The sequence below is a fragment of the Thunnus albacares genome, chromosome 4 (genome assembly GCF_914725855.1).
Source record: "Thunnus albacares chromosome 4, fThuAlb1.1, whole genome shotgun sequence".
In the NCBI taxonomy this organism is placed as follows: Eukaryota; Metazoa; Chordata; class Actinopteri; order Scombriformes; family Scombridae; genus Thunnus; species Thunnus albacares.
Window position 1 is genome coordinate 31,125,856 of NC_058109.1, and position 27,179 is coordinate 31,153,034.

Sequence of the window (27,179 nt, forward strand, 5' to 3'; positions counted from 1 at the left end):
TTCAGATGGGAAGAGGAGAGAGAGGATGGAGAGTTTGTTAGCAGCCAAACAGACAACAACAAAAATTTCCCATCAATTGCTCAGCATGTTGAATTTTGCTGCTTTGCAACTTTGAAAAATGAGCATACTGCAGTCTTAGCTGAGGGACTTGACATTTCAATACTGGCTCTCTTTATGTAGATTCAGGTGGATGAAGAATGGCCAGGAATTTGACCCCTTTCTAGACCCCCGTCTGATGAAAGAGGAGAATTCTGGGACCTTTGTGATACCCAATAATGGGAACCTTACTGAGTACCAGGGAACCTATCGCTGTTACGCCTCAAACAAACTGGGGACTGCCATATCGAAGGAGATTGAGTTCATTGTACCCCGTGAGTTACACACATCTGTGCCTGTGCATGTGCATTGGGGGGGGGGGGGGGGGGGTCTCTGTTACAGTGCTTTCAAAGTGACTGTGTAATGACTGCACCTGACCTCTCCATTGTGAGCTTCTCATTGTATGGGACGTGGCAGAAAGTCATTGAGGCTCCCGAGCGCTTCACCCCTCGCAGCATCTCATCTATATCTCTGTATTGGAGAAAGCATCGAATGTGATCTAGCCTCTCCATCATTTTCTTTGCTACATTTTTCATTTTTGTTCCCAAGCACAGTACATAAATTCTCAAAGAAAATCCACTCTGAGGGCGACTTTGACTAAATTTGGCTGGGCCTCAACCGCTCAGCAGTGTTGACAAGCCACACATAATAGTAGTAGTGATGTCTGTTTTGTTTCTGCGGGCCAAGAACTAGGAAAAAATCCCATAGAATTTACTGAATGATACAGAGGCCAACAAGCACATACTATGGCTCACACAGAATTCAAGAAAATGATATTACTGCCATCTTCTGGAGAGAGGGAGAACTGCATTATTTGTTTTATTCAGTCATGTCTGACTTCATTTACTCACCGCAGCTTTGGTCTGTTTTTCTAGATGTCCCCAAGTTTCCTAAAGAGACGCTTGATCCTGTTGTGGTAGAGGAAGGTCAGCCTTTTACTTTGAAATGTGAACCACCTAAAGGAATACCTCCTCTGCAGATCTACTGGATGACTATCAGTAAGCAATATCTCTTAAAATATATTGGTGTGCATGTTTGAGCTCAAATCACGTATTTATACCTATGGAAAGGAGACAACATTTATTCTTACTCATCTGGAAATATTTGCGCAGTAAAATATTTCACATTTTTAAAAATTCTTCTGAACTGTTAAACCTCTTAAACCTCATTGGTCTGTCAGTCAGTCATTACAAACTCAAGCTGTGCAGCCAAATGTTGTTCAGATTAAAAGAATGTCATTTAAACTTTCAGCAGAGATCTTAAGGTTTCTAAACATACCCAATATACCAGGTTGAATTTTGGGGAAATTTGTTTAAAATGATGCACAAGACATCTGGAATATTTCCGTTAGATGGAAGCCAACTTTTTTTTTTTTGATGATTTCACTCAGTTCAAACATCATATAGCTTCAATTAAAAGCTGGAACAAGATGTTAAAACAAATGTGATAGTATTATACATGGTAAAATAAAATGATTTTTCTAATCTTAAGAAAGGGTTCAAACAGAGGTTAATGTTGTCAGGCTGATATCTTTCTCTCTAGTAAGATAAATCACCAATATTACAGGCTAAGCTGTAAATGAAATCATATTTTTTCTGTGCTCAGATCTCCAGCATATAGAACAAGATGAGAGGGTGTCTATGGGCCTGAATGGAGATCTTTACTTCTCTCATGCGGTGGAGAAGGACAGCAGGAGAGACTACTGCTGCTTCGCTGCCTTCCCAAGAATACGAACCATCGTTCAGAAGACCGCCATGTCTGTCATCGTCAAGACAAGTAGGTGTCACCCCAGCTTCTTTGTTTTCCTCTCAAACCAGCATGATGCAAACTTTGATTTGTGCTTCAGAGCACTGATCATTTTCAACATTCTCATTGATATACATATTCATAGCTGCACTTCAAAAGCCATTTGAGTGTCATCCTGTCTTGTTTATGTGCATCTTCTCAGTTTTATGTTGTGATTTTGATCTTGATGTTTGTCATGTTGCATCCACATTTTCCTCATGTTCATAGTTTTTTTTTTGTGTATCTCATCCAACTCCATTTCAGAAAAAAGTGACATGAGTCCTGAAACTGGTGAGTTGAAGTTCTCAGAGTAACACACCCCTGTGTTGTGCACTTTTTTTCCTGATACATGCGTGAATAGCCATGTGCACAAGGCAGGTGTGTGAATATAAACGTATTAATATATAACATCTTTGTAAATATAAAAAAAAAAAGAACTGTATATCTGGATTTCTGCAATTCCTGATGTGATTTCTGTCATACTTTCTAATGCATACTTTCTATTATACTTCTTCAGCCAATGCAATCCTGGACAGGAGACCCTCTCTTCTGACGCCCTCTGGTGTCAGATCAGAGACACAGCTGGTCAAAGGAGAGGACTTGAAATTGGAGTGTATTGCTGAGGGATTGTGAGTAATACTACCTGTTTAATTAATAACTTGAGTTTTTTTATTCCCATTTTAAGAATTTTAGTCCAAAAACAAACCAAAACTATTTTAAAATGTGTCATGAGTGTAAAAGTGATTTTGGGTCACTGTAAGCTATTTGCTTATAAGACTTGAGGTTTGAGATTCACTATATTAATGTAGAAACATCATACAAACATTTGGTAATGTTGTTTCTGCATAAATAAACATGAAATCCTACATTTTCAGTCATGTATAGGCAAAAATAGATGTGTAAATAGATATGTTTTGCCCCCTTTCTGTTAGTCCAACTCCACAGGTTGAGTGGGTGAAAATTGGTCACGAGCTTCCCATAAAAGCAAAACTGGAGAGTCATGGGAAAGTGCTGATCGTGCCGAGAGTTGAACAAGAAGACAGTGGGAAGTACATGTGCAAGGCAAAGAATGCACTCGGAGAAGCCATCCATTACTTCACGGTGACAGTCGAAGGTAACTGCAATGTTCCATGAGGTTGTAGTGGTATGAGCATATCTGATTCATGTAAATCTCACAATAGTTTTGAACTAAATAATAGACAATCTTTCTTTTTTATGATCCTTTAAGAGCAGCAACATTAAGTTTAGAGTAAACTGTAGGTGTAATGTGGCTGTTTAAGAGGATGTTACAGAAAGGTGCACTGTTATGTAGGCACATCTCTGTAGATGCAAAGCCAAGAGAAATAATAACTGGTATATACTGACATGACACTGATGTGGTTAGGACTGAAATATTGGCTCCTGAATAAATCTCAGTGTCAATGTGAAGTTGTTACTTTTCACACATCGTGTAGTTAACCACACTCTTCTGCCGTGTGGTTTCTTTCGCTCCCTGCTGTGTAAGAGCTGCAAGTATGATTATTTTCAATTATCAATTAAACTGTAGATTATTTTCTTAATTAATCATTTTGTCTATAATATGTCAGAAAAACAATGACAAAGGTTGGTTAGAATTTTATGGTAACATCTTTAAACGTTTGGAATTTTTTTTTTGATAAAAATAAAAATAAAATAATTATTTGTTATTAAAATAGCTGATGATAGATGATGTTATTTACTGCTGATCAACTAATTGTTGCAACTACATTTTGATTATTTTCTCAATTAAGTGTTTGGTCTATACAAGTCACGCTGCCATCTTCAAATTGCTTGTTTTAACTAACCAACAGTCCAACACCTAAAGATATTCAGATTTACTATCACATAGACAAAGAAAAACTGCAAATCCTCACATTTGAGAAGCTAAGTCAAGGTAATGTTTTGTATTATTGTTTGAAAAATTACTTTAACAACTAATCAATTATCAAAATGATTGCAAATTCATTTTCTTTTGATCAACTGATTAATCAACTAATTGTTGCAGCTCTACTCTGTGCTATGGTGGACTTTATGCCATCTGTGTCTGTAAGTCCAAAACAATGTATGATAGAAACTTCATATTTAGACATTATACCTACTGTATGCCAACAGTGATTCTGACAAGACAGTGTACAGCTGAAGTGCCTCTTGTGCCTCATGTCAGTCTGTCATTGGTGAACTTGGAAATGTAGACTTTACTGCAGCAGGACTCTTGCATTGAATAACACATATTGCACAACTGTTCCCGTGATTGTGTCTGCTGTCTGTAACTGCTTAGTGTCAGCTTTATTCTTATACTGACAGTCATCAGTTTGATAACATCATACTGACTGTGTCTTCCCAGAGCCTCCAGAGTGGGTGTTTGAGCCTGAGAGTCAGCTCAGAATGATCGGCTCAGAAGTGCACATCAAGTGCTCTGCCAGTGGGACTCCTCAGCCGACAATAACGTGGAGGGTGAACGGTGTACCTCTGCAGGGTCAGTCCCACAACAGTCTCCAGTTAGATTCATTATTTAAAACCTTTCGTCTCAAAAATCACGCAACAATTTAAAATCACAAAAAAAAAAGCTAAATATCAATGTTGTTTCGCTTTACTTTCTTAATACAACATATTAACATAACAGACAACATAGGGATAGAGAGTTAGTGGGGAGGAAGGGCAGTGAAGCCACAAGTATTCAGAAGGATGATGAAGGAATCCACTTAATCCTCAGCTGTCACCAACTCAGGATTCTTTAAATTGAATTCTCTCCACTGGGATGCAAACATGATATTGAAGAATAAGGAAACAAAGTCACACCATGTTGCCACGCTAATCACACTGATGAAAATGGTTAGGCTGCATTCAGACCTGTGCAGGTTTTATGCCATACAGTAAAGATAAGGGCTGGATTTGTTCAGAACTCTGTAGTGATAAAGTAGTTGTATTTTTCTTTATTTACAGTGTATTGTGCATACTACTATACCATTAATTCACCAATGAAAACATGCAGTTTTTAAAAAAAGTCAAGAAACAGTCTAAGCTGATTGCCGGTAACATGATTAACAGAGAAGGAAAGAGAAAACCATACTTGTGCTGCACCATATTGCTCTGCTGATTTTCTCAGATTTTTATAAAATGTTTGCTTATTTTGTTATGAATTACTGGGTTGAAATTACTGACTGAAAATTATTCAAAGAGCACAAGGGGGAAAAATCACAATCAGCAGAAATAAGCGGCTGGTAAGAGGGGGATGCAAATAGCATCTCTTAGTCTTAAGGGGTCATGTGCCATAAAGGTTCGGAACCACCACGACATTTCCAGTACAATGTTCAATAAGTGCAAATACAGTACACAGACTTTACTTAACCATCAACAGGATCCAGATAGTCCAGACTGCTGTGGAAAAACAAATATCAATAAAGGAAAGTGAAGTGAGAATATCTGTCCTTTCCACAGTCTGTGGTATAGTAACAAACCCAAAAGGGGGCCTTTAAAATGTGTATGTTGGTGTATATATGCAGGAACCTGGTTTGGAAAAAAAACCTGTTTACAAACCAGGGGAAGATGGAGGACTGGAGGTCAAGGAAGTTGGAAGTGATAGGTTATTAGCTTGGAAATGAGGAGAAACTGTGGGAGAAGGGGCCAGAAAGGGAGGTGCAGTCAACCTGTAGTAGCCAAGTGAAGGTTTGAATCATCAAATCTGGGGGGATTCAAGTCTATACCAATTTATATTACTTTATATTTTATATAATTATTTATCTTAAATGTAAAAATGGTATTGCAGCATGAATAATACCTTGAACACTGATGTTTTGTTGAACTGATCTTTGATCTGTTGCAGAGGCCCCTGCAGCCAACAGGAAGGTTTTTGGCGACACGATCACTTTGCACAATGCCAAAGCATCTGACAGTGCAGTCTATCAGTGTGAAGCCTCCAACAGACACGGAAGCCTTCTGTCCAATGCAAACATCATGATTATGGGTAAGTGAGACAGATTTTAGGTCTGTGAGCTGTGATTCTCATCAGAACCATCATGTTCTTATCAGGCACACGGAAACACAACCTATGGATTTGTTATAAAAAGTATTTGTTTCACAGTGTTAGCAAGTGTTAGACTTTGCAGTTAGTTTTGGGAGACCGCTGAGTGATGTGTCAGGGTAGAGAGCTGGCGCCGATGTCGGCATATGCCCATAAAGCAGCGAGGAGCCAAGGGAAGGAGGGCTGTCTGCAAACTGTACTCCTTCATTGAGGCTAGCTGCTCTCCCTGTGGAGCAACAAGCCTTGTTCACTGCCATTTATATGCTAACAAGTTCCCCCCAGTTCCATACTGATTTCAGTGCCATAAGACAAACATGTGCTGCTTTACAAGCGCAGATTAAAAAAACGAAAGACAGAATGTTGCTTTGCACAGATGTGGGGAATTTGTTCTTGGTGACACAGGAGTTAATAAAGCTGGACAGTGTCTGAATGCTAAGTCCCAGCTGCTTCCTTTGTAAACAATTAGGAGAGACAGACCATTTTAATGGGAGGCTTTGGCTACAACTGATAAGGTGCATGCGCTCGGCTAACTCATTATTTCATTGTTTTCTTCTTTGATTTGATTTTCACATTCATGTATTTCTGACAACCTGACAGCTGAATCATTTTTTACACAAAGGAGCCTGCAGTTAATGCACAGCAAAGGCAACAGTATTTTCACCTCATTTAACTCACTATGTTCTAGCTCATCCCATTCTAGTTTTATTTGGTTTTAAACTGCAAACCTGATCTATCTGTAGTACAGTAGTTCAGGGCCACACCTTGTTTCCTCTATGGCAGCATTAGGGTGTCTGCTGTTTTCCTAACAACCTCAGACTGATGACTCCAATCTACTGCCGGTCTTTGCAGATCTGCCCCCCATGATTTTGACCAAAGAGGGGAGGGATTACTCTGCTATCGAGGGTAAGGGAGTGATTATGCACTGCAAGGTCTTCAGCTCTCCCCCATCTACTATCACTTGGTAAGTGTACAGTTTGTTCCTGTCTCCCTCACACCAGTAGAGAGCAGTAGATCTCAACTGGTCAGTGCATACAACCCTCTTGTACATTGTTTCTTCATCTGTGAACCTGCTGTTTCTTTAAAACACGCCAAAATAACCCCCATCACTCAACACTAATGTTCTATTCAGCAACTTTTATTTCATCTTTCCTGCCACAGTGCGATGTTTATCCCTTTAGACCGCTGAGGTGTTCATATTTAATTTGACCTGAGTGAACTTTGAGACTTAAATGGCTTTTATTTTCTGAATGTTTAACAGGAGCAGGGATGACTCTTCTGAATCCGTGGAGGGACCGAGGTTTGCTGTTCATGACAACGGGTCGTTGGAGATCTACAGCGTAGAAAAAGACGACACAGGACAGTATACATGTTATGCCAAGAACACAGAGGGGTCGTCTGCCATTGATGCCATGCTCTATGTAAAAGGTAAACAGTTGTACCTGTAAAATTGTTTGCTGAGGCTCTCAGTCCTTGAAAAGTAACTAATACAGTCCTGCCTATGGAAGATCCCACTAGAATAGCTGTGGCCCCGGAGGACCTGAAGATCTTAATAGGTACCACGGCCCAGCTCTCATGCCTGGCAGAGTACGACAAGTCCTTCAGCAACGACTTTGAGCTCCTGTGGGAAAAAGATGATATGGAGATAGCCCTCAACTACACTGAGAATTCAAGGTAGGATACTGGATTTCATTATATTTTTCACAACATTGCAGACTTACTTTCAGCTGCAAAGTCATTTTAATTTTCAGTTTTGTCAATCAATATTGCGTCTCTGTCTTTCTGTCAACAGATACTTTGTGGAGGACGGTATCCTTCAGATCATCAATGTAAGCCACAGGGATCAGGGTGTCTACACATGTGTGGCAAGAACTCCAGTGGACCAAGCCATAGCCTCAGCGTTGCTCATGGTGTTAGGTAAGCCAACATATGAACAATATTTCTGCTCGGATCCAAAAGGATCAGAGACCTCTGATGCTACATTAATGTATGACACATTGATGGACAGATCAATATGTCAGGAGGCCAGAGCAGAGCGTGAACATGCAAACCGTGACTTTATTAGCGAACTGTTGTGTCTCAGAATAGCCCTGAAAGATACTGTTGACTCCAGATCTAAAAGAAACTGTGGTAGCCTATGCAGCCATGCAGCCCGTTCCACATCCTCTGGCTCTCGGGACGATTTGATTGAACATTTGCTCCCTTGGCCTTTTTTTGTTGCAGAGATTGATGTTTCTGTGATTTTCCAAAGCTATGTTGTTGTGATGGTTTTCAGATGTCCCTGATGCACCTGAGAACTTGGTACTGTCTGAACACAAAAGCAAAAGTGTGAAACTGAAATGGATCCCTGGGGACGATCACAATAGCTCAACCACAGGTAAAAAGGAGCATCCATGTGTGCAGGTGTCATACAGGACATACCGAGTCAGTGCATCTACCAGTCTGTGGTATTAATATGACATGCACATTTTTGGGCATCATTCTGCATGTAAATACATTTGTTTGATACCATCTTGTACAATATGAATCTATTATTGATTCATCCAAGCATGAATTATGATTAATCTCTCTGAGGAATATACAAGCCCAGAGCAGGGTTTGAGGAGTTTTCTGCACAGCTGGTGGTTAGATAAGCAATCCTTTGGCAAGAACCATAGTGGTGAGGGACTACTCTGATTGTCTTTCTGCCTGTCAACAGAGTTTATTATCGAGTATGAAGAAAGCCAGTGGGAGCCAGGAAACTGGAAGGAGCTGCTCAGAGTACCTGGGAACCACGGCTCGGCCATCCTCAAACTCCACGGACACGTCGACTATCGCTTCCGTGTGTCTGCTGTTAATGCTGTAGGGAGGGGTCCTCGCAGCGAGCCCACAGAGAGATACAAAACCCCCCCTTCAGGTCTGAAGCGTCCTCCTTTCATTGTTTATACTTTTTGTTAAAGTCCTCCAGGCCACTCGAGCTACCAACACTCTGTGAACTTTAAAACACTCAGACCTGCTACATAATTGATTCCACTCTTGTTGAAAATCTGCTCTCTTATGTGCCTATTTCACTGGAGATTTCTTCCACTAACAATGCAGACAAAATCTATATTCCTTCTTTTCCACAGCCCCTGACAAGAACCCTGAAAATATCAAAATTGAAGGTCATTTGCCACATGAAATGGATATAAACTGGGAGGTAAGAAATAGAGTTTAGGCTTTTACTATCGTCTTACTGCAAATTCTGTAATGTGGGCTACCTTTACATAGTGAATTATTCACATCTGCTACAGTTTTTGGAAGTCAAAGAATTACTGTAAGAGAACAGAGAATAAGTTTTATCAATGTTTCATAAGGAATTATCAATAGAAATTTAGGAAATAGAAATGGCCCACTTTTGATATTTCATTCAAGGGCTCAGAGCCATTTTCTGGTATCACTCTGAATGAGTTTCTATTGAAAGCTTCTCATTTAGCTGCTTTGATTAGAAAGAGAAAGTTATGAAAAGGAACATTTTCTTTTAACACATACAGTAATATATTCTGCTTTATTGTAGAAAGATGAATCTCTCCTTTACTTATTATCTGCTTGCCCTGTCGTGGTAACGTAGCCCCTGAATCCTGGATTCACGAGCTCTCCCACTGTTAATGATTTGCTTTTGTGGATAATGGTATCTCGTTCTATTTCTCACGGGCTGACTTCTGTGAGGAGATAAATCTTTTCATCTACAATGTCTTAGCTATATCAAAGAAAAGCCTCGCTGCTAGACCAGGTCAATTGTTCTATTGTTTTACCAGATAGCAGGATAAAACACTGCCAGTGTACCAAGCACAGTTCACTGGGCTAGCTTGTCATTTTAATCCCACAGAGCCAGTGACATTGAGCGATGAAATACAAGAAGCGTCTTATGCAATTGTGAAAGTCTCTATGAAACCCTCCACACCATTGTTCTTCCTTTTCATTTTCGCTTTCTTTCTTCCATCTTTCAGCCCTTGTTGCCGATTGAACACAACGGTCCCGGTCTGGAGTATAAGGTGAGTTACAGACGACAAGACTTGGAGGAGGACTGGAAGGAACACATAGTGAAGAGACACTCATTTGTGGTGAAGAACACTCCTACCTTTGTGCCCTACGAGATCAAGATCCAAGCCAGGAACCACCAGGGCTGGGGCCCAGAGCCAAAAATAGTGACTGGCTACTCTGGAGAAGACTGTGAGTATTGATTCTTTTCATTTAGTTTAATGCTGAACTAATTAGTATTTTTTATCAGCCATGGATCAAATTACTGTAATGTGGAAGGCATCGCTTGTAATGACAAACCCTCAGAGAATTATGACCTAACTCTGCAGCTCCTCTCAGCTTTATGGAGCTGAGCTTTACTTCGCTGTTTTGGTTTTATCTCCTTAATTTCCAGCAACAACAGGCAACTGTTTTCATTAAAAAAAAGTTCTGATAAACCCACTATACACTTGCCCAACACCAAACCGCTGACAAAGTTAGCAGCTAGCTAGAATAGAGACGCTAAAGACAGATATTCCTAGCAGGAGTTGAGATGGAGACTACAACAGTGCTGAGGGAATATTAGACTTCCGATCATCAATGCCCAGAAACACAACTCCAAATGAATGTTAAAGTGAGACATGTCATTTCTGAAAGAATATATTATATAAACATATTGTGTATATATATCGGAGACTGCTCTCTACTTGTACAGTTGCCTACTCTGCATTTTAGCATGTCACAGATAAAGGTTTCATTATCCTGTAATTGCCACTATTGGCCACAGTGGCCACTGTTTAGCAAACCTAGTCTTGCTTTAATGTTGCTTCCCTTCTGCTGTGTCTGGTGTGTAAATAAGCAACTGTTTGCCTTAACAATTTTGTAAGGCCATAATATGTCAGAGGTTGTGTTATTCAGCTTGATGCAGCAAAAAAAATCAGTAATGCAACTTAAAAAAACAACATTGTTCACAACATTGTTATTCAGATATTCAGATATACAAAGAAGAAGAAGACTGTACCTCAAAACAGAGATATCATAGATTTTCTGTTAAGGCAAAATCAAATTTTGTTGAGAAAACTTTTCTGCTGCTTCTACTGTCATAAACTTAAATAGTTTCTAGGTATATAGATTCACAAAGTTTCCACTTACTGCAATTTTGAGTTGTCAAAGTAGCCAGTGTCGCTTTGCAGTTTTTTTAATATGTGGTTTAATTAAAATCATTTTTTTCCCTCTCTGCTTAACTTTGATATTGTAACCTGCATTATTCAGGTGGACTTGCAAGCTTTGTAATTTCGTTGAGATGTTTTATACTCTGAGTTTGACTTGGACTTGGAGTTTCGAGGTTATGTTCTGTAACAATTACATTTTTCCAAGAGAAAAGCACAGAAACCTACTGTATGTCCTGTGTTTAGCTTTCTTCTGGACTTGCCCCGAGGAGGTCACCTCAGGTCATGACCCCTCTCTCATTTGTGTCAAATGTGGTGTTAGGAAATATAGTATATGACCCCTTTAGCTCCTTTAACTGTTCAATGAGGTAGAATCCTTTTTTTAGGATCAGCCCTGTGATCATGTGCCTACTAAATGTAGCTAGTCAGTGTAGTTTTTTGATATTTTATCTGCTTTTATTTCTGAAATAGTTCAGCATAAATATTTCAGATTGAGTTTTTGTCATGATAACTCAAACTGGTCTGTCGGAGTTACAAATCTTGGCTCTGGCTCTGTTTCTCCTTTTCTTACTTGCAGCATGCTGTAGATTCTAATATGTGTTTGCCTTTGCAGTTCCCTCTGCTGCACCTGATGATGTAGCTGTGGAGGTGATGAACAGCTCAATGGTCAAGGTTAGCTGGATGCGTGTACACAAGGACAAGTTACATGGACATCTGGGAGGCTACAGGGTAATACCTCAAAAACAGACCTTTGCTTTTAGACACAGTTTAAAAGGAATGGCCCTGACCTTGCTCCAAACGTTTGCTTCTCTCACCCTACTCTGTCTCCTTTACTCGGCCAGCTCAATATTTTCCTGCACAGACCACCAGCAAAAAACACATAATAAATCATTCAGCATTCTTTCACATATACATATGTATGATCTGTAAAGTTTGATCTCTCTGCTTAGAATGGCGCTGTGTGTCTCTTCTATGATGTAGATAAACTGGTGGCGTCTACGCAGTCTGGCGGATTCAAAGAAAAGCCATGGAGAGAAACACACACTGATGTTCCCCGGGGACCGGAACCACGCTACGGTACCGGGAATAACACCCTTCTCTGAGTACAGCCTCATCGTCATGACCTTCAACGGGCGGGGCAACGGCCCCGGCAGCCATCCCGTCAACTTCAAAACCCCAGAGGGAGGTAGGATTGTGGAAAAACAGCATGCAGTATATTGATTCACAACTACTGAAGAGAAAATCTAATAATAGCCAAGGAAACTGGGTTGCAGAATTTGACTGCTTACTGTGTGTATTACCTTTTTTTTGCCCCCACAGTCCCTGAGAAAAATCCTGTTTTCAGGGTCACAGATGTACAGAAGCACACTGTCTCTCTGGTCTGGGCCCCGCCATTGGAGCCTAATGGCATTCTCACCGGGTACCTCCTTGAGTATCAGCTGAGTACGTATCCACTCTCCTCATACTTATAGTAACTCAGATATAATGGTGATGCCTCCTTCCTGCCACAAGAAGATATTGTTTTTTTCCTGTGTTTAATAGTGTTTACATCCCTCTGTTCCTTTTTCAGCTTGCACCCTCTTAAGAAAAAGTAAATTAAGTGTACACAGAAACGCACAGGCCATATATTTCAATTTGGAAACAGTGTCTCAGTCATGAATAGCCTCACTGTTTTAAATGCACAGCCTCTTCCTCCATATTGAATTGTTCTGTATTGATACAGACGAGTATGTGCAGTACTTCAGGAGCGTATCGGGTGAGAAAGGAGGTGGATCTTTGGCCTGCTGGTGATTGTCTAACCCATGATCCTCAGCAAGGAAAGGAAAACCATTGTGCTGCTCTAATAGGGCTGGGGTCATAGTGAGGTCAGAGCATGTGTATAGGAAACATGTCAGGGTGATGTCTGCTAGCCTGTGTGTCATGATCATGGCTTGGCTAGTGCTGACCAAGGCCACTGTGTCACAGTCTGTTTGGGTCTACTTTTACTGACCCCATCCTGTCCACAGGGGACATCTCCAATATAGCTCAGAGTCCCAGAGGATAACGTCACTGAACACTTCCCTCATGTGCGCACATTTTGCTGTCCTTAAACTAAAGTCAGAACGAAGCTAACGACTAACTTCCAACAACGTCTTAGTGCCACATTTCCCGGCTAATTGAGTTTGATTTGACAGTGGCACAAGAGGGCCAAATGTCATAGCGTATTTCAGGAGAGGACATTTTCATTGTGCCACAGCAATAAAGCTGATGGACTCTTTGAAGTGTGACTTTTTTTGAAGTCCCCTTGAAGGAAGTCATGTGCGAAATTTTGAGGATAATGCAGCCAGCTGTCAGCGTATCATCAGTGACACAAGTGGAATCTCAAGGTGCAGCACAGCTGTTTTAGGGCTGCACCCATCAGCAGCCTTTAATAGCTTCACATCTCACAGGTTTTCATAGAAAGGCTGATTGTCACATTGTTTAGCACACTGACCACACAGGAATACGAGAGTGTTTAAACAGTTAAACTAACATGTATCAAGTTGTCAACGAGGAAGGTCAGTGAAACTGATGATAGATATGTAGGATACATACAGTAGATGTGGACATGATGGAGGTTTTTCCTCTACCAGTACACTTGCTAGTGTTAATAATAGCAGATCAATAAACTCATACAGACAAGAATATTTTAATTTTTAACATTTTCAGGAAGCAACACGGTTTACAGCATATTTTAAGAATTCTTTTATAAACCACTTCAATTTCTAAATGTAAAGGCTGAATGTATGCCAAAGTTTCCCTCGCCATTGAGTAGGTGGTTTGGTCACGCTGCCTTAAAGAACTGCTCAGCCACTCCAAAGCCTCGGGCAGACTGGGCCAGTATAGACTAAACAACTAGTCTGCTTACCTCTCAGAAAGTTAGTCACACTTGACAGGGCAAATATAAGTGTGTCAGAAAAGCGAAGATTAGGGCTCACACTCAATCCATTCTGTCACTTCAAAATATCTTTCCTATTTTTCCAGTGCATTCAGCATGAACACATTTATAAATACATGACTTGAAATGTATTTTTAAACCAAACAATGAATAATTTCACTTTATTTGCAATTGTATATTCATGCAGATTGTTCCAGCCACATATTTGGACACTTCTGACCATTTTGTATTAGAGTTACTGCAGAGCAACATATTAAGAGTGGACCAAGTGGAGTTCAAAAGTGCACTGATCTAAAATTTCTACCTAAAGGGGAGTTTAAAGTGACCTTGGCTCCAATTCATTCTGTTTTTCTTCTCATTAAACTCACTTCAATTTGACTCTCGGTCTGTTTCACACTACACAAGGCCAACCATATTTGGCCCAGTACAAATATTGTCTGAAGTCAGTGGAAGAGCCAAAGTCTGCAGCCTTCAGCCAGTTCACTCTATAGGATCATATGCACCAGCTGTCAGGCACGAGTGTTTCCGGGTTGGTGAGAAAGTATCCTTCCGAGGGTAGAAACATGATGCTTTTGGCCTCTTCTCTATAGCAGCCTGGATTGCATAATTTACTAAAAATGGATCATTCCTGTCCCTAGAAAAAATAAAAAATGTGATAACTGATAACAGTGGGCGGTGTCCAGGCAGAGAACCAGACCGATACATACTTGTCATTGTTTCTGTTGCCTCCTACCAGAGAGACATAGCGCCTCTTTCACAGCAAAGGTCACCTCAGCACCTGCTGTGTTTGTTTTTGTTATAAAGAACATAAATGCCACCTCTCTACCTGCTGGGCTGCTTTACGTAGTGAAAAATGAGCTCAGATCACAATGTAGACAGAGTGCAGACAACAACAGCACAAAGAAATTCAAGTGGTAAATGTGAAGATGTCATCTATTTGTTCAATTCAAATAAAATTGTTAAGCCAAAATTACAAGTTGTCTTCTTCTCAAGCAAAAAAAAAAAAGCAAATGCGCAAACCAAAATGACAAGTGACATTTGATTTCTTTGACATCGCTGAAATGTCTTGTGCTACTCAGTCTGAGGTATCTGGAAAGGGCAATGGTTGGAGAGTTTTTGGCTCCAAAACAGAGTGCTGAAAGTTTAATATCTTTGTGTGTGACAAAGTACATGAATCACTTGTAACCATTAATTTACAACCTTTTGGTGACACAGTAGGTTACATATGATAAACAAATAAATATGAAATGAATATCACATTTATTTGTCAGGGACTATGTAAAGAAACATGAATCTCTTAAAAAGTGAACCTTAACCCTAACCCATAACCCTAATATTTTGTAGATTTACTAGCTAAGTTCCATCTGCAGGTAGACACAAACACTAATAAAAATTTGTATGTAACACGATTGTAAGTGCAGGGAATGCAGACTGTAAAATAAAGCAGTCATTTGTCACCCCTTTGTCACTGCGAATACAGTTTAGTTGCAGGGTATGAGCAAGGTAACAGTAAAATGGCCATACCTTTTGGAGACAGTATACTACCATCAGGACAAAGCATTACACTGGTCGTTTATTACAGTATAAGCACAGGGTGTGAGGTCTGTAAAATCATCCCCTGTTCAACCCTTTCTCAGTGTAAAAAGACCTAGGGAAAGCTCGAGCTGTAATCTAAAGTTTTAACTTTCTTTTTCCATTTTTATATTTAGTCAACGACACAGAAGAAGTGGGGCCACTGCAGACAGTAGATATCAGCAATCCCGACACCACCAAGTGGATTCTGCGCGACTTGGAGCCTGTAAGCAAATACAAGTTCTACCTGCGCTCCTGCACCACGGTGGGCTGCGGACCGGTTGTCAGCGAGGAGTGCACCACCACCTTAGAAGGAAGTGAGTGATGGAGGGTCCAGAAAGCAATTGACTGGATAAACTAGTGTGTGGGTGTTGGTTGGGTGAGTGTGCTGCTGTCTAGGAGAGACAATGAGAACACAGATGAGCTTTGAAGAACAGAATTGGCTCTGTAGAATTCAGGCTAAGTGAAGTAGGTGACAAAGCCATTTCACTATTTCAAAATAGCATTGAACGGGCGAAATATGATATATGCCTGGGCAGCCAAGCTTTTCATATCTCCATGTAAGTAATTTTTGTGGATAAACAATTTCATATGGGTGTAGTGGAGGTTTTCATTTGTCACTGTCATGAGAGAGCAAGTGCTTATTGATTGGACGGAGAGCGCGAGCTATGAAACAATCAGCAAAGAAAGAAAATTGCTTTGAGCAGTGGGGAAACTGAAGGTTTTGATAGTGAATTGTGTAATCATGAAAGAGTTGGTGGGTAAGTCATCATAATGAGCCGGCTTGTAGCATGTAATCTTTTCTTTTCAATTACATATCATTTGTTGAGGACCGCACGCCATACCTCAGCCGCCTCAAACTCAAGTCATGCTTCTGTGAGATTGTGGGCAGTGGTATGAATGATTAGATGGGAAATGAAACTGCATGTGGATTTTACCTGAGTGTCAGTAAAAAAACGGACTGCAGCAAAGGATGCTGTCAGCATAAATAAATGGGTGGCGCTTTTACATTACTACTAATTCACCACAAAGAAAGTTAGTATCTCATTCAAGTTGTGTTATGCATAAACAAAACGCGCAATACTTATGTCGAAACACACTGCAGGTGTTGAATACAAGCGATTATTTAGTGTTTACTGGAGGAATCCTCACAATCACAGAGAAACTTAATTGACTCTGAGGGGTTGTTTATTTGCGTGCTGAAATACCAGCAAAAATGATTACAGGGAGAAGAGCTCATTCTTTATGTATTGAATTGTAATTTTGTGGCACCATTACATGTGTGTGTATGTGGGAGAGTATTAAGATTTGAGCATGAAAGTTATGGGTGGCAACTATCATCATACGTGTATGTCAGCATCGTTTTTGTTAATTGCTCTCTCTCACGCCACTAAAATGTACATTGCTTTAAGCGTTACCTTTGATCATACAGTGTGTATTGTAAATGTGTGTGAATGCCTGCTTAGCAATGCAATGCTTTTCCCCCCTCTCTGTCTTTTTCTGTCTTCCTTTTCCTTCTCTCTATTTTTTTTTCCTGCAGCTTCGACTTTGGCTTCCACTGTCGGCCTCAGTATGTAGATCTGTATTCATGTAGATACTGTGGCATTTCATACCTACATATACAATTTCACACTGCTCTGAAATAACAGGAACATTTCATTTTTGGAATTATATATGTTTGAATGTGGTGTATGTTGGTATGACATGTTCAACAGTAATGATTGTTACTTTAGGTAGTTGGTGCATGGTTAGATTTAGAAAAGTGGACAGGTGTGGCTGTTGAATAGGCCTGAATAAATCATCAGGTTTTGAGTCTTTGATCAGTTGGACACATTATATTTTGCCTGTAGACAATTAAAAAGCTCCAAACACTGGGCTTCTCTGCAGATAATTGACCTTGTCTGCTGTTTGCCCTTGCCATCAGCAGAGAGCACTCTGATGCCTCCTTTCATTAGAAAAATGTCAACTTCTTCATATATAAAGTTTGTAGCTTCCTCTCTAATAGCAATGGTAATGAGTAACCTAATTATAAATTTGTATTAATCTTGGCTCATTAGTGACTGTAAACGAATATTGACTTTTATCCTAGCAACAGAAGACCCAGTGCAACATGTCAAACTCAAGCTGAGGAAATAAATGAAGCTTTGAGAGCTAAACCCAGAGGGACCATCAGACACGCCACACATTCATCGTTCTTTCTTTTAATGATGTGCAAAAAAAGGAAATTAAGTGGATTTTACGAGGCAAATTAAGTCAAATTAAATATCACGTCTCACCTTGCTGATAAACACATGACATGTATTTTTATGGCTCTAGATTATGTTTTGTTGTAGATATATAGTCCTTGTGAATAGCTACTAATTTTAGAGTGTAGCTGGAAATAGCATGCGTGCTAACAGTAGAATGTAGTGCCCCAAACTCTACTCCAATTGATAACCACCAGATCTGTCTTTCTTTTCAGGCAAGTCAGCTTCCCCCTCACCTCCAAGCACTCCAAAGTCCCCAGTGACCAAACCCACTCGTTCCACCATAGGTAGAGCTGCAGCACATCCCCACACAACAAGCATATAATAAAATATCAAACAAATCATTTTGTCAGAACGTTTTGCAGTTGCTAGGTGACGTAATAACTCCTTTGGCTGCTGGCTCAAAGTAAGTTAATGACCAAAACAAAAATGTGAAATACGTATGTACAGCATTATGTAGGTTAGTTACTTACTTTCATGTTTTGTTTTGTTTTTTTTTGATAGTCGATGTTTTCAAGGGCTGGAATATTCAGTGGTGTTACAGCTTACAAACTGAGTGATAACAGATCCATTTTATTGTTTGTCATACGACAAGTGCTTACTGATGAAAAAACTGGTTTTAATTTCCCTGCTGTACCACCGGGAAATCTAGGATACTAGATCTATATCCCGACCCGACAGTGTAGCTGTAGAGAGCAGTCACTTGAACGGGACAAATATGTCTAATTGTCAGTGATTGATTTGTTGGGCCCTGGTCCCCCTTGTACACGGTAGCATATTGACCCAACAGTCACCTGACATTTCCATGTAATCTTCAACTGGGTAAACAGCAACACCGCTCTGGGACAAGGAGTTGTCCGGGGCAGCATCTGAGCGGAGAGAAAATGGTGAGGAGAAACATCCTCCTGGGCCATGCAGGGGAGGTGTGAGCTCATACTGGGAGGGTGATATTTACAGGACACTGAGATAAGTGGATAAGTGGAAGCTGTTGAAAGCTCCTATATCAGAATATTTTCTGGCCTCTCCTTCTAAAAAAGCCTCCTGACTTTGAAGGGGCGTCTTCCAGGGCATCAGCACCCTGCTGGGTGAGCAGCTGCTTTCTGCAGCATTTAATAGCAAGCTGAGGAACGCGGTGACAAAACACGGCAGCCAGCCTTAGGATATTTTTAGCGCCGGGGCCTATGTCAGTCGAAGTCATCATGCAGTTCCAATGATTGGAATTACCATAGTTGCAGACTAATCCATCAACATTAGTCAGAGAGTGTCAGTCCCTGTAGTTGGGATGGGCAGCACAGGCGCAGGTGTCCTTGTGTGCTGAATTATCACCTGACCAAATAATGCACCTGAGCTGGAGACACAGCAGAAGATTTGCATGTTTGCCATGGGGAAATGAAGTGGATTGTGCTTTGTTGACTAGCTTAGACAGCTGCTGTCAAAGCATACTAATGATGCACATCATTCACCACATTATTAGACTTTCTTTTTCTTCCCTATTTGGGCATCAAAAGGCTACATGACTCGATATGTCTGATTTAGATGGAGCCAAGTACACATGAAATCTGTTGACACCTTTGTTTTTAAGGCAAAAAACATAAATGTGATAAGAAATGAGTTTGACCAGTGCTGTTCCTTCTTTGGAGCACTGAGGTCATGACCTCTGTGATAGCTGAGGGTTTTAACATCCTGAGTTGGAGTTCACACTTTATAATAACATATGGTGGGTTTTGTTTTTCATTGTTGTTATAATTGACAGTTTTTAGGCAAAAAGTATTAAACACAAAATGAAGATATTTGGTATTTCCCTACTGAGATTATACCACAGCGGTGTGAAGAAGGCTTTGAAACAGCATTTAGATCATCATATAGGGAAATAAAATTGTAGGAAATATAACATAACAGTAAAATTAATGAATAAAACGAGAAAAAAAAACAGACAATCTCTAAACTAATGCTGACCAGTGTGGGTGTGATACTGTACGTCAAGGGTAAAAGAATTATAAAACACTCAGATATCATGTTTTTTTCCATCTCCTTCAAGCTCTCTGTGGATTTTCATTTAGCTTCACAGGCACCACCTGTTATTCCATTTCCATATCCACATTACTCTTGTCATGTGTGCTGTTGAGAGATTCACCTGATGTCTCCTCTGTCAGACATAATTGATGCCTCCTTACAATAGTGTTAGGAAACAGAAGAGCACGCTGGCCTGTTTCATAGAAGGTGAAGAGAAACATCCTTCAGCGTGTAATGACAACACTCCTAACTCCTCCATGATGGCTTAGATGCTGCTTTGTCCTTTACTAACCCTTCTTTCCAATTTCTCTCCTTTCTCATCTTGTCTCAGTCCCGGCCCTATTGAATGTTAGCTCAGCTGTTAGTGACAGCTTTGCAAATATCAGCTGGATATCTGGAGGAGAGCGCACAGAGTTCTATATTGCATATATGAACAACCGTAAGCTCATATCACCGTTTTTTCTTGTTAGTTTCTGGGCAGAGTGATTTTGTGTCAAAGTAGAGTCTGCAAGTGAAGCATCTAATATCTGTGTTGTGTCTAAAATGTGGCCCTTCATTTCTTTTCATTCATATCTTCAATATATAACAGTAGCTGTGTGTTCTCATGAGTACTAACCCATCCTGATCATTCACCCTCTGCACAGGTGAGGGTCACTGGAATATATCAGAGGCCTTAAACGCATCTAAGACCTTCCACATCATTGACGGGCTCGAACCTGGGACTGAATACACTGTGCGCCTTATGCCTAACCGCTGGCTTGATAATTCTAGTATATTTGAAGATGTTATCACAACCAGGTCCACAGGTGAGGACCAAAATAGCTCAAGCTACAACAACAACAAAAAAAAAAAAGGATAAGCGTCAGAACTCATTGACCTCTCATTTAACAGAACGGAGGTGCACCCAGCGCGTCCTTGAGCGGTGACTCAAGCCGCGGCATGTGGTACTCCGCGGTGTCACAAGGATTTAATTTAGCTGTGTGGACTCACTGAGAGGAATTATATTTGTACATCGTTCCTTACTTGATTAATTAGACAAGCGGATTAGCTGTTTAATATTAATATTGGATCGTTTCCATCACCAGCACGCGCTGCCACCTTCTGCCTTTGCATCAGATAGGCTTTGTCGATGTAAACATTAAATCAAGTGTCCTGATGAAAAGACCAAGGCGTGTCAAAGTCACCGGGTATTGTTCTCCTCAGGTCTGGCCAGCATCCATGGAGGAATATCCACCCAGGGCTGGTTTATCGGCCTGATGTGTGCCATCGCTCTCCTCACACTCATTGTGTTGATCGCCTGCTTTGTCAACAGAAATAAAGGAGGGAAGTATTCCGGTAGGTGCTCACTTACAAGCATACACACACACACACACATCACCCTGTTTGAATACTAATTGCTGTTTCCAGTTGTTATGAAAGAAATTATCAATCATCCCAGAAGCCATTACAAGAATATGTAAGCTGATATGTGTGTTTTTTTTTAAATAGGCGTCAGGCCACAAAATTATTGCAATGCAAATTTATACATAAAATGGGCTTGTGTATTGATAGGAAAACGAGCATTTCTATGTCCAGCGTTTGAAATTTGCATTATTTCGACACGCACCTTTTGCAGCGACAGTCTAAACAAAGTGCAGCCCAGAGCAAGACAAAATGCAAATTCTGCACATGGTGTTGCTGCGCAGGGAATGATGACATAAGCTCTGTGGTATCTCAATGTTATTCCTCCTATTGGGGACATGAGAGTCCTTATCAGCTTTATTATTCACAGCTAATGGCCATCAGGTTGTCGTCTGGGCAGCGATCACTACACTCGTCAGCAGAAAAAAAAAAAAAGAGCGAGACGCAGCTCTGTCCTTTTGTTTTCTCATTAAGTTCTCATTATCACCCGTAGTTCTGACAACCTATTCTCTCATTTGCCCGAGTCTGGTTTTGTTCCTGTTAAACATCACGTATAGGACTATACATTTGCATTTAAACTGTGAATTTAACATTTCTATAAAAAGGACATTTAGATATAAAGTTTTAAGTTGTTTTATAAAAGACCAGGCTTCATTTTTATATGAAATTTAATACAACATTTATTTGAAATGATCTTTCTATCATTTCTAAAGGTTGCACTAAAGTTTCATGAGCGAATGGGTGAAGGAAATCAGGGATGGAGACTGTAACTTGTTCAAACATAACAGTCAGGGGACAGAGTGATCTTCATTTGCAGAAGTCTTTTGAGTAAATCACTGATTTTGTCTCTTCATGTTGCGAGCAGTAAAAGAAAAAGAAGACCTTCACCCAGACGTGGAGTCCCAGGGCATGAATGATGACACATTTTGTGAATACAGGTAAGCGAAACCCTTGGAGCACTATTTCACCACCTAACTGCAATTCACGTGCAACAGTATAAATTTCTCTTCTGCTAGCGGTCGTTTCCATCTTCTTCCTCTTCTCTCTGTAACTCTCTCTACTTTTCTCCTCTCACTGCCAAGACAACCCAGCATGTATGAGGTTCACGCGGAGCCTCACACTTCTTCTGTGCAAGACGTTTGATGGGTTGAGTAACTGGAAAGTATGTGGTAAACAGCAGTAGCATCCCCGAGCTGTTTACACATCAGTGTTGTCATAGTGATAGCATCCCTTTATAGGACATTGTGGTCTTACATATGGTGTTGTGTTAGTGTTTGTTATAGACAGTGGATCATAAAGGGAGCCGCTGCACTGTTCAGATGCTGCCATTTTTCTGTCCGGATGGAGCTAAACGCAGGCTGCCCAGCACACAGCAGGAGGCTAAAACCAATCAGTGTAATTGAAAGCAGCTCATCTCCAGGGCAGTAATATCTGGGCACGTTTCATTAATCCTGTAGTGGTCCAATTCATAACAGTCTGCCGCCGTATGAGCTCCAGTATAATTGTCCAATCACTGGGATCTGCACGGCACAACAAATGCTGATGTGATGAAGTAAAAAGTGTCTGAGTGTGACAGGATTTACACTTTGTCGTTTTGATTTCGGCAGCTATTCATAAATCCGTTATTAAGTTTGTCCATCCTACGTTCTTAGTAACAACTAGCTAGTTTCAAACTAGTGATTAACTAAATCCTGTCACACCATTAAAAGCGTGTAATGTGCAAATCCATTGCTTGGAAACATCTTCAGCAGTAGCAGTATGTAACAAGTATATAGACAGGAAGTCACTTCAGCACCACAAGCTGTAACATAACAGGTTTTGGGGACTAAAGGACATATTTAATATTTTGACTATTTGGTAAACAATCTTTATCAAATATTCACTTTCTAGCCGAGAGTTAAATGAGAAGATTGATACCTCTCCTCTAAGTATTTACTGTATCAAACATCTCATCTAACTCAGCAAGAAAGTAATATTTCCCAAATTGTCTATTCCTTAAACATACATTCCTTTATATTTTGTAGGTGTGACTTTGTTGTATTTGTTGTATATATATGCACACATAGAGAAAATGTGTGTTTGGGAATGAACAGTTTTTTGTAGCATCCTTCAGTAAGAAGACTGTACCTGAAATGAAATGACTGCCAGACTTCACAGCATCTAAGCTAACAACATGTTTACTGACACCCTGGAAATGGAGTAATTCTTGGCTCTCTAACTGTAACATCTCTGACAACAGAGACAGTCACAACATTACAGTTTCTCTTTAACATCTTCCCAGTCCAATTCAGTATTCATTTAGAACAAGTGGGAAATATTATATGTTCAGCTAACCGACCCTAATAACGTTATTGGCATAACAATTTATAATTTGAGGTATGTTGTGTATTATTGTGAAATTTCATTTAAAATCTAATCAGTTTGCATCATCATTAAACAGCATTTGAATCAAGTGTCGGGTCAGATATGTCAGCCATATTACATTATATCATTTACTCCTCAAATTGCATTACATGTTTAATATCACATTTCTCCACTAGTATTCACTTTGTCAAATGCACCGATGCATATATGGTGCAACAAGCGTAATATTGTCTCGACTTGTGCATCTGTGTGATTGTTTCCGTTTGGTCAGCCAGAGGTAAACGCTAATGCCAATCACAGAGGCTCATCGTAGAGGCAGCGATAGCTCGAGCCTGCACCCCCCCCTGCCCCCATCCTCTCCAATAAGCCATAGAGTGAAGCCATGGGTGAAATGAGGTGATTCTGAATCCACTATGCCTCTCTTGCAGCGACAACGACGAGAAGCCACTGAAGGGCAGCCAACACTCGCTGAGCAGAGAGATCAAAGCGGGGGACAGCGGGGACAGCCTGGTGGACTACGGCGACGAGGACGCTCAGTTCAACGAGGATGGCTCCTTTATCGGCGAGTACGCGGGACGAAAGGAGAAGAGGGTGTCAGCTGAGATCAAAGCCACCATTCAGACCCCGGCATGAGGAGTGGAACCGCCATTCATCCTCCCCTGGACACCGTTTTCATTAAACCCGCTGGGAGGAACAAATGACAGAGGAAACAGACATTATCCATACTGAGCACAAGTTTTGTGTCAAATGTAATGCGTCATTGCCAACTGCACACTGCCATCCTCATTTTATAAAGTTCTGTTTTGTCAAGTTGCAACAGAATGACCATTACTAAATACTGTGTATATATAGTGTATATTGTATGTGCAGAGTGTCTTCTTTTTTATAATTATTATTACACAAACAATTTAGAGGGCTTGGATTTTCTTTGTTTATTTCCATTATTTCAGCTGCAGTACTGTTTGTAGGAAAATTTCGCTCCCCATTACCCATCATTATATGCAGCTTTGCCTCTGATGTCATCTTGTAGCAGACCGCAAATACATATGTGGGGATATCAAGTTGATATTTTTCAATTGGAGCAATTATTACTGACCTTTTATATTTGAAATGGATTCATTAAATATGATGTAAGATGTGTATAAAGGTTGCTTATTAACTTATTTTTTTCCAGTGGTTTTATACCTGACAAAATAACAAGGAAATTTACATATCATTACATATCATAAACATTGATTATTGAGTCATGAATCTCCCTGTGATGTTAGAAGGAAATATTTAGTTATTATGAGTATTTAGAACCATTGTTTCATAGTCATCACAAAACTCAGTCTGTGCTTACTGTAACAGCCCATCAATGCAATGCCAGATACAGAAGATATTTCAAAAAATGTAATCTATTACAGGTTACTATTTATCTGATTATGAATAGAACTTATAGTATAAATCAGTAGACTTGAACAAATTATCACAATTTAATTAAAAATTTCAGAGCTTTTTGACTTAAAATTACATGAACTATTAGAGTTGAGTACAGTTAATAGAGAAAATATTTTACAGTGCTACCTACAATTGCAAATAGCTGGTATTTCGAATGATTTACCAAGTGCATTTTCTCTGAAATTCTCCTTCCAAAGCAGGTTTCAGATTCACAAGTAGCCACATAGATTTTAAAGTGGTATTCCAGTGATTTATTATTGCACTTCCATAATTTTGATGGACTTGTGCAGACATGGTTAAAAAAGAACAGTCAAAATCAGCCACTAAAATATCCTGACTTTTAGTCCTAGTATGAGTGAAGCTTCAATGCTGGAGTTTTTAAAAATTCCACACCCCCAGTTCCTAACACAGGCTTTCTGTCATAAATATTTAGTCTCCAAGTCCAACCTGAGTTGTACTGTCCTTAATGAATTAACTGGTGTGAAATTGGGCGATTACCCATTTAAAAAGAAAACGCACAGTACCTGTAATGGATTATAGACGTTCCTTTATGTGATCAGATTACTGTAATCTGGTTGCATGATATATGACAGCCACCTACTCTGCTGAGATACAATATCCTGTTGTCAGTGTTGCACCAGTCTTAACATGAGAGCCTTACTCTGTTACTATGCTGTAGGTATACTGCCATTCAAAACACAATCATCATGTTGTTCAACGTTAACATTAGCACCACAATCACATAAATTGCAATGTTTTGTAAAACTTCAGCCATTGCATGTTCAGAATGTTAATTGGTGTTTTTTGATGTCATTAAATTGTTTTACTTTCTTACATTGGTGTAATGGTCTGACTGTCTGTTAGGTCTCATTCATCACTGAGGGTAAATGTTACAGTAAACGCATACATGACGGAATAAATCTCACTTTTCTGCCTTCACAGTACCTCCAGTTAGCAGTAAAATACACATAAAGAGAAAGCAGCACCTGGTGAAATGTCCTCATTCATTCTGAAATACATGTTTGACAAATTGCTCCCCATTTGCGATATGACTTTAACAAATGTCACGCCAGGGTCAAGTCTCTGTCTGAATTGAGCGTCTTGTTTGATTACTGTGGCTGCAGGGGGAGAATCATGAGAAATCAAAGGAGTGGGCTCAGACAGGCACTGGATCAAGGAATGAGAGCTGTAATCATGTCTGATGGCTGATAGTAGGGAGTGGAGAGTGTCACTGCGTGGGTCACATCTGGCTCAGATACTCTCATCATACAGCCAGGTTTGCAAGTGGTGTGGCCGAGCTGCTGCAGTTAGAGGCTTCCGCTCCCGCATAAACGACCTTCAGGTGTTGGTAATGGACCCTCTGGTAGCCATATTGGATGTCCTCAGCTCGTTGGCAACAATGTGAACAGCTGGACGTGTTTCCACACATGCAATCAGTGTTGGGGAGGCTACTTACAGAGCGTAAATCTGCAACATAACAATTACTCTGGAGAGGAACTGAATTACAGCTACTCTCTTGAGGAATATAGTTTGGGCAACTAAGCTTCTTAGAGGAAATACTGCGCAAAAGACAATATGACACAAAATATAACAACTTAATGCAAAGTTAAAGATTTGTTTGAGTCTATTATAATATAATACTAATGCTCATATGTACTGTGTAATTGGTCGCTGTAATAATTCCTCCTGATCTGCCTTAATGCAACTCCAGTGTTAGAGACACGGGACAAAAGTCATCATTGAAACAACAAATTCCTCAACACACAAGAAATGTATTTGACTGAAAAAGACAACAGTTCATGAGGTAAACTGCAAATATGATAAAGAGCTGTATACAATTTAATGCTGACATGATTATATGAACAGTTCATGGTAGGATTGGACAAATAATTAAGACCAAATACATCATCAGTGCCTGAAAAATCACAAACAGTCACAGTTCCCACAAAATATATCCAACAAATATCTTGATTATTTTTATTTGAGAGATATACAGCTTAACAAGGCGAGACTATACAGAAATTAATAAACCAGACAGACAAAATTCTTTGGACAAATTTAATTAGTCAGAATTAATCCTAAAAAATTCTGCCAAAGCTATTACAGGCTTCAACAGTCTGAGTTACATCAATCAAGTGAATATTTTCCAAAATTGCAGTCTG

The 27,179-nt window shown here is 40.0% G+C and overlaps 1 protein-coding gene and 1 long non-coding RNA gene across 7 annotated transcripts in view; one reads left to right on the forward strand and one right to left on the reverse strand.

Moving 5' to 3' along the window:
* The window catches only part of chl1b (cell adhesion molecule L1-like b), a 61,224-nt gene extending 35,373 nt beyond the window's left edge, over positions 1 to 25,851 (forward strand). For 2 of the 6 annotated variants that reach the window (XM_044348909.1, XM_044348911.1), the window contains 25 exons: positions 181 to 371; positions 972 to 1,094; positions 1,702 to 1,872; positions 2,146 to 2,172; positions 2,399 to 2,510; positions 2,814 to 2,995; positions 4,244 to 4,375; positions 5,723 to 5,863; positions 6,770 to 6,881; positions 7,179 to 7,345; positions 7,426 to 7,591; positions 7,710 to 7,834; positions 8,193 to 8,294; positions 8,616 to 8,813; positions 9,025 to 9,095; positions 9,886 to 10,108; positions 11,678 to 11,793; positions 12,046 to 12,250; positions 12,385 to 12,507; positions 15,691 to 15,870; positions 20,144 to 20,251; positions 20,457 to 20,618; positions 21,016 to 21,147; positions 22,079 to 22,151; positions 24,006 to 25,851. In XM_044348909.1, coding sequence (XP_044204844.1) covers positions 181 to 371; positions 972 to 1,094; positions 1,702 to 1,872; positions 2,146 to 2,172; positions 2,399 to 2,510; positions 2,814 to 2,995; positions 4,244 to 4,375; positions 5,723 to 5,863; positions 6,770 to 6,881; positions 7,179 to 7,345; positions 7,426 to 7,591; positions 7,710 to 7,834; positions 8,193 to 8,294; positions 8,616 to 8,813; positions 9,025 to 9,095; positions 9,886 to 10,108; positions 11,678 to 11,793; positions 12,046 to 12,250; positions 12,385 to 12,507; positions 15,691 to 15,870; positions 20,144 to 20,251; positions 20,457 to 20,618; positions 21,016 to 21,147; positions 22,079 to 22,151; positions 24,006 to 24,210 — 3,547 coding nt within the window. In that variant the 3' untranslated portion in view covers positions 24,211 to 25,851. Of the gene's footprint in view, positions 1 to 180; positions 372 to 971; positions 1,095 to 1,701; positions 1,873 to 2,145; positions 2,173 to 2,398; positions 2,511 to 2,813; positions 2,996 to 4,243; positions 4,376 to 5,722; positions 5,864 to 6,769; positions 6,882 to 7,178; positions 7,346 to 7,425; positions 7,592 to 7,709; positions 7,835 to 8,192; positions 8,295 to 8,615; positions 8,814 to 9,024; positions 9,096 to 9,885; positions 10,109 to 11,677; positions 11,794 to 12,045; positions 12,251 to 12,384; positions 12,508 to 15,690; positions 15,871 to 17,093; positions 17,124 to 18,014; positions 18,087 to 20,143; positions 20,252 to 20,456; positions 20,619 to 21,015; positions 21,148 to 22,078; positions 22,152 to 24,005 lie in introns of all 6 variants that reach the window. The other 4 variants (XM_044348913.1, XM_044348914.1, XM_044348912.1 and 1 more) reach the window with 4 other exon arrangements.
* LOC122980678 lies at positions 7,035 to 7,451 on the reverse strand. Its single transcript, XR_006403069.1, has 2 exons — positions 7,360 to 7,451; positions 7,035 to 7,250 (listed from the first exon to the last, which is right to left on the reverse strand). It is a non-coding gene; the product is annotated as an uncharacterized LOC122980678 (long non-coding RNA).
* Positions 25,852 to 27,179: the final 1,328 nt, after the last annotated feature.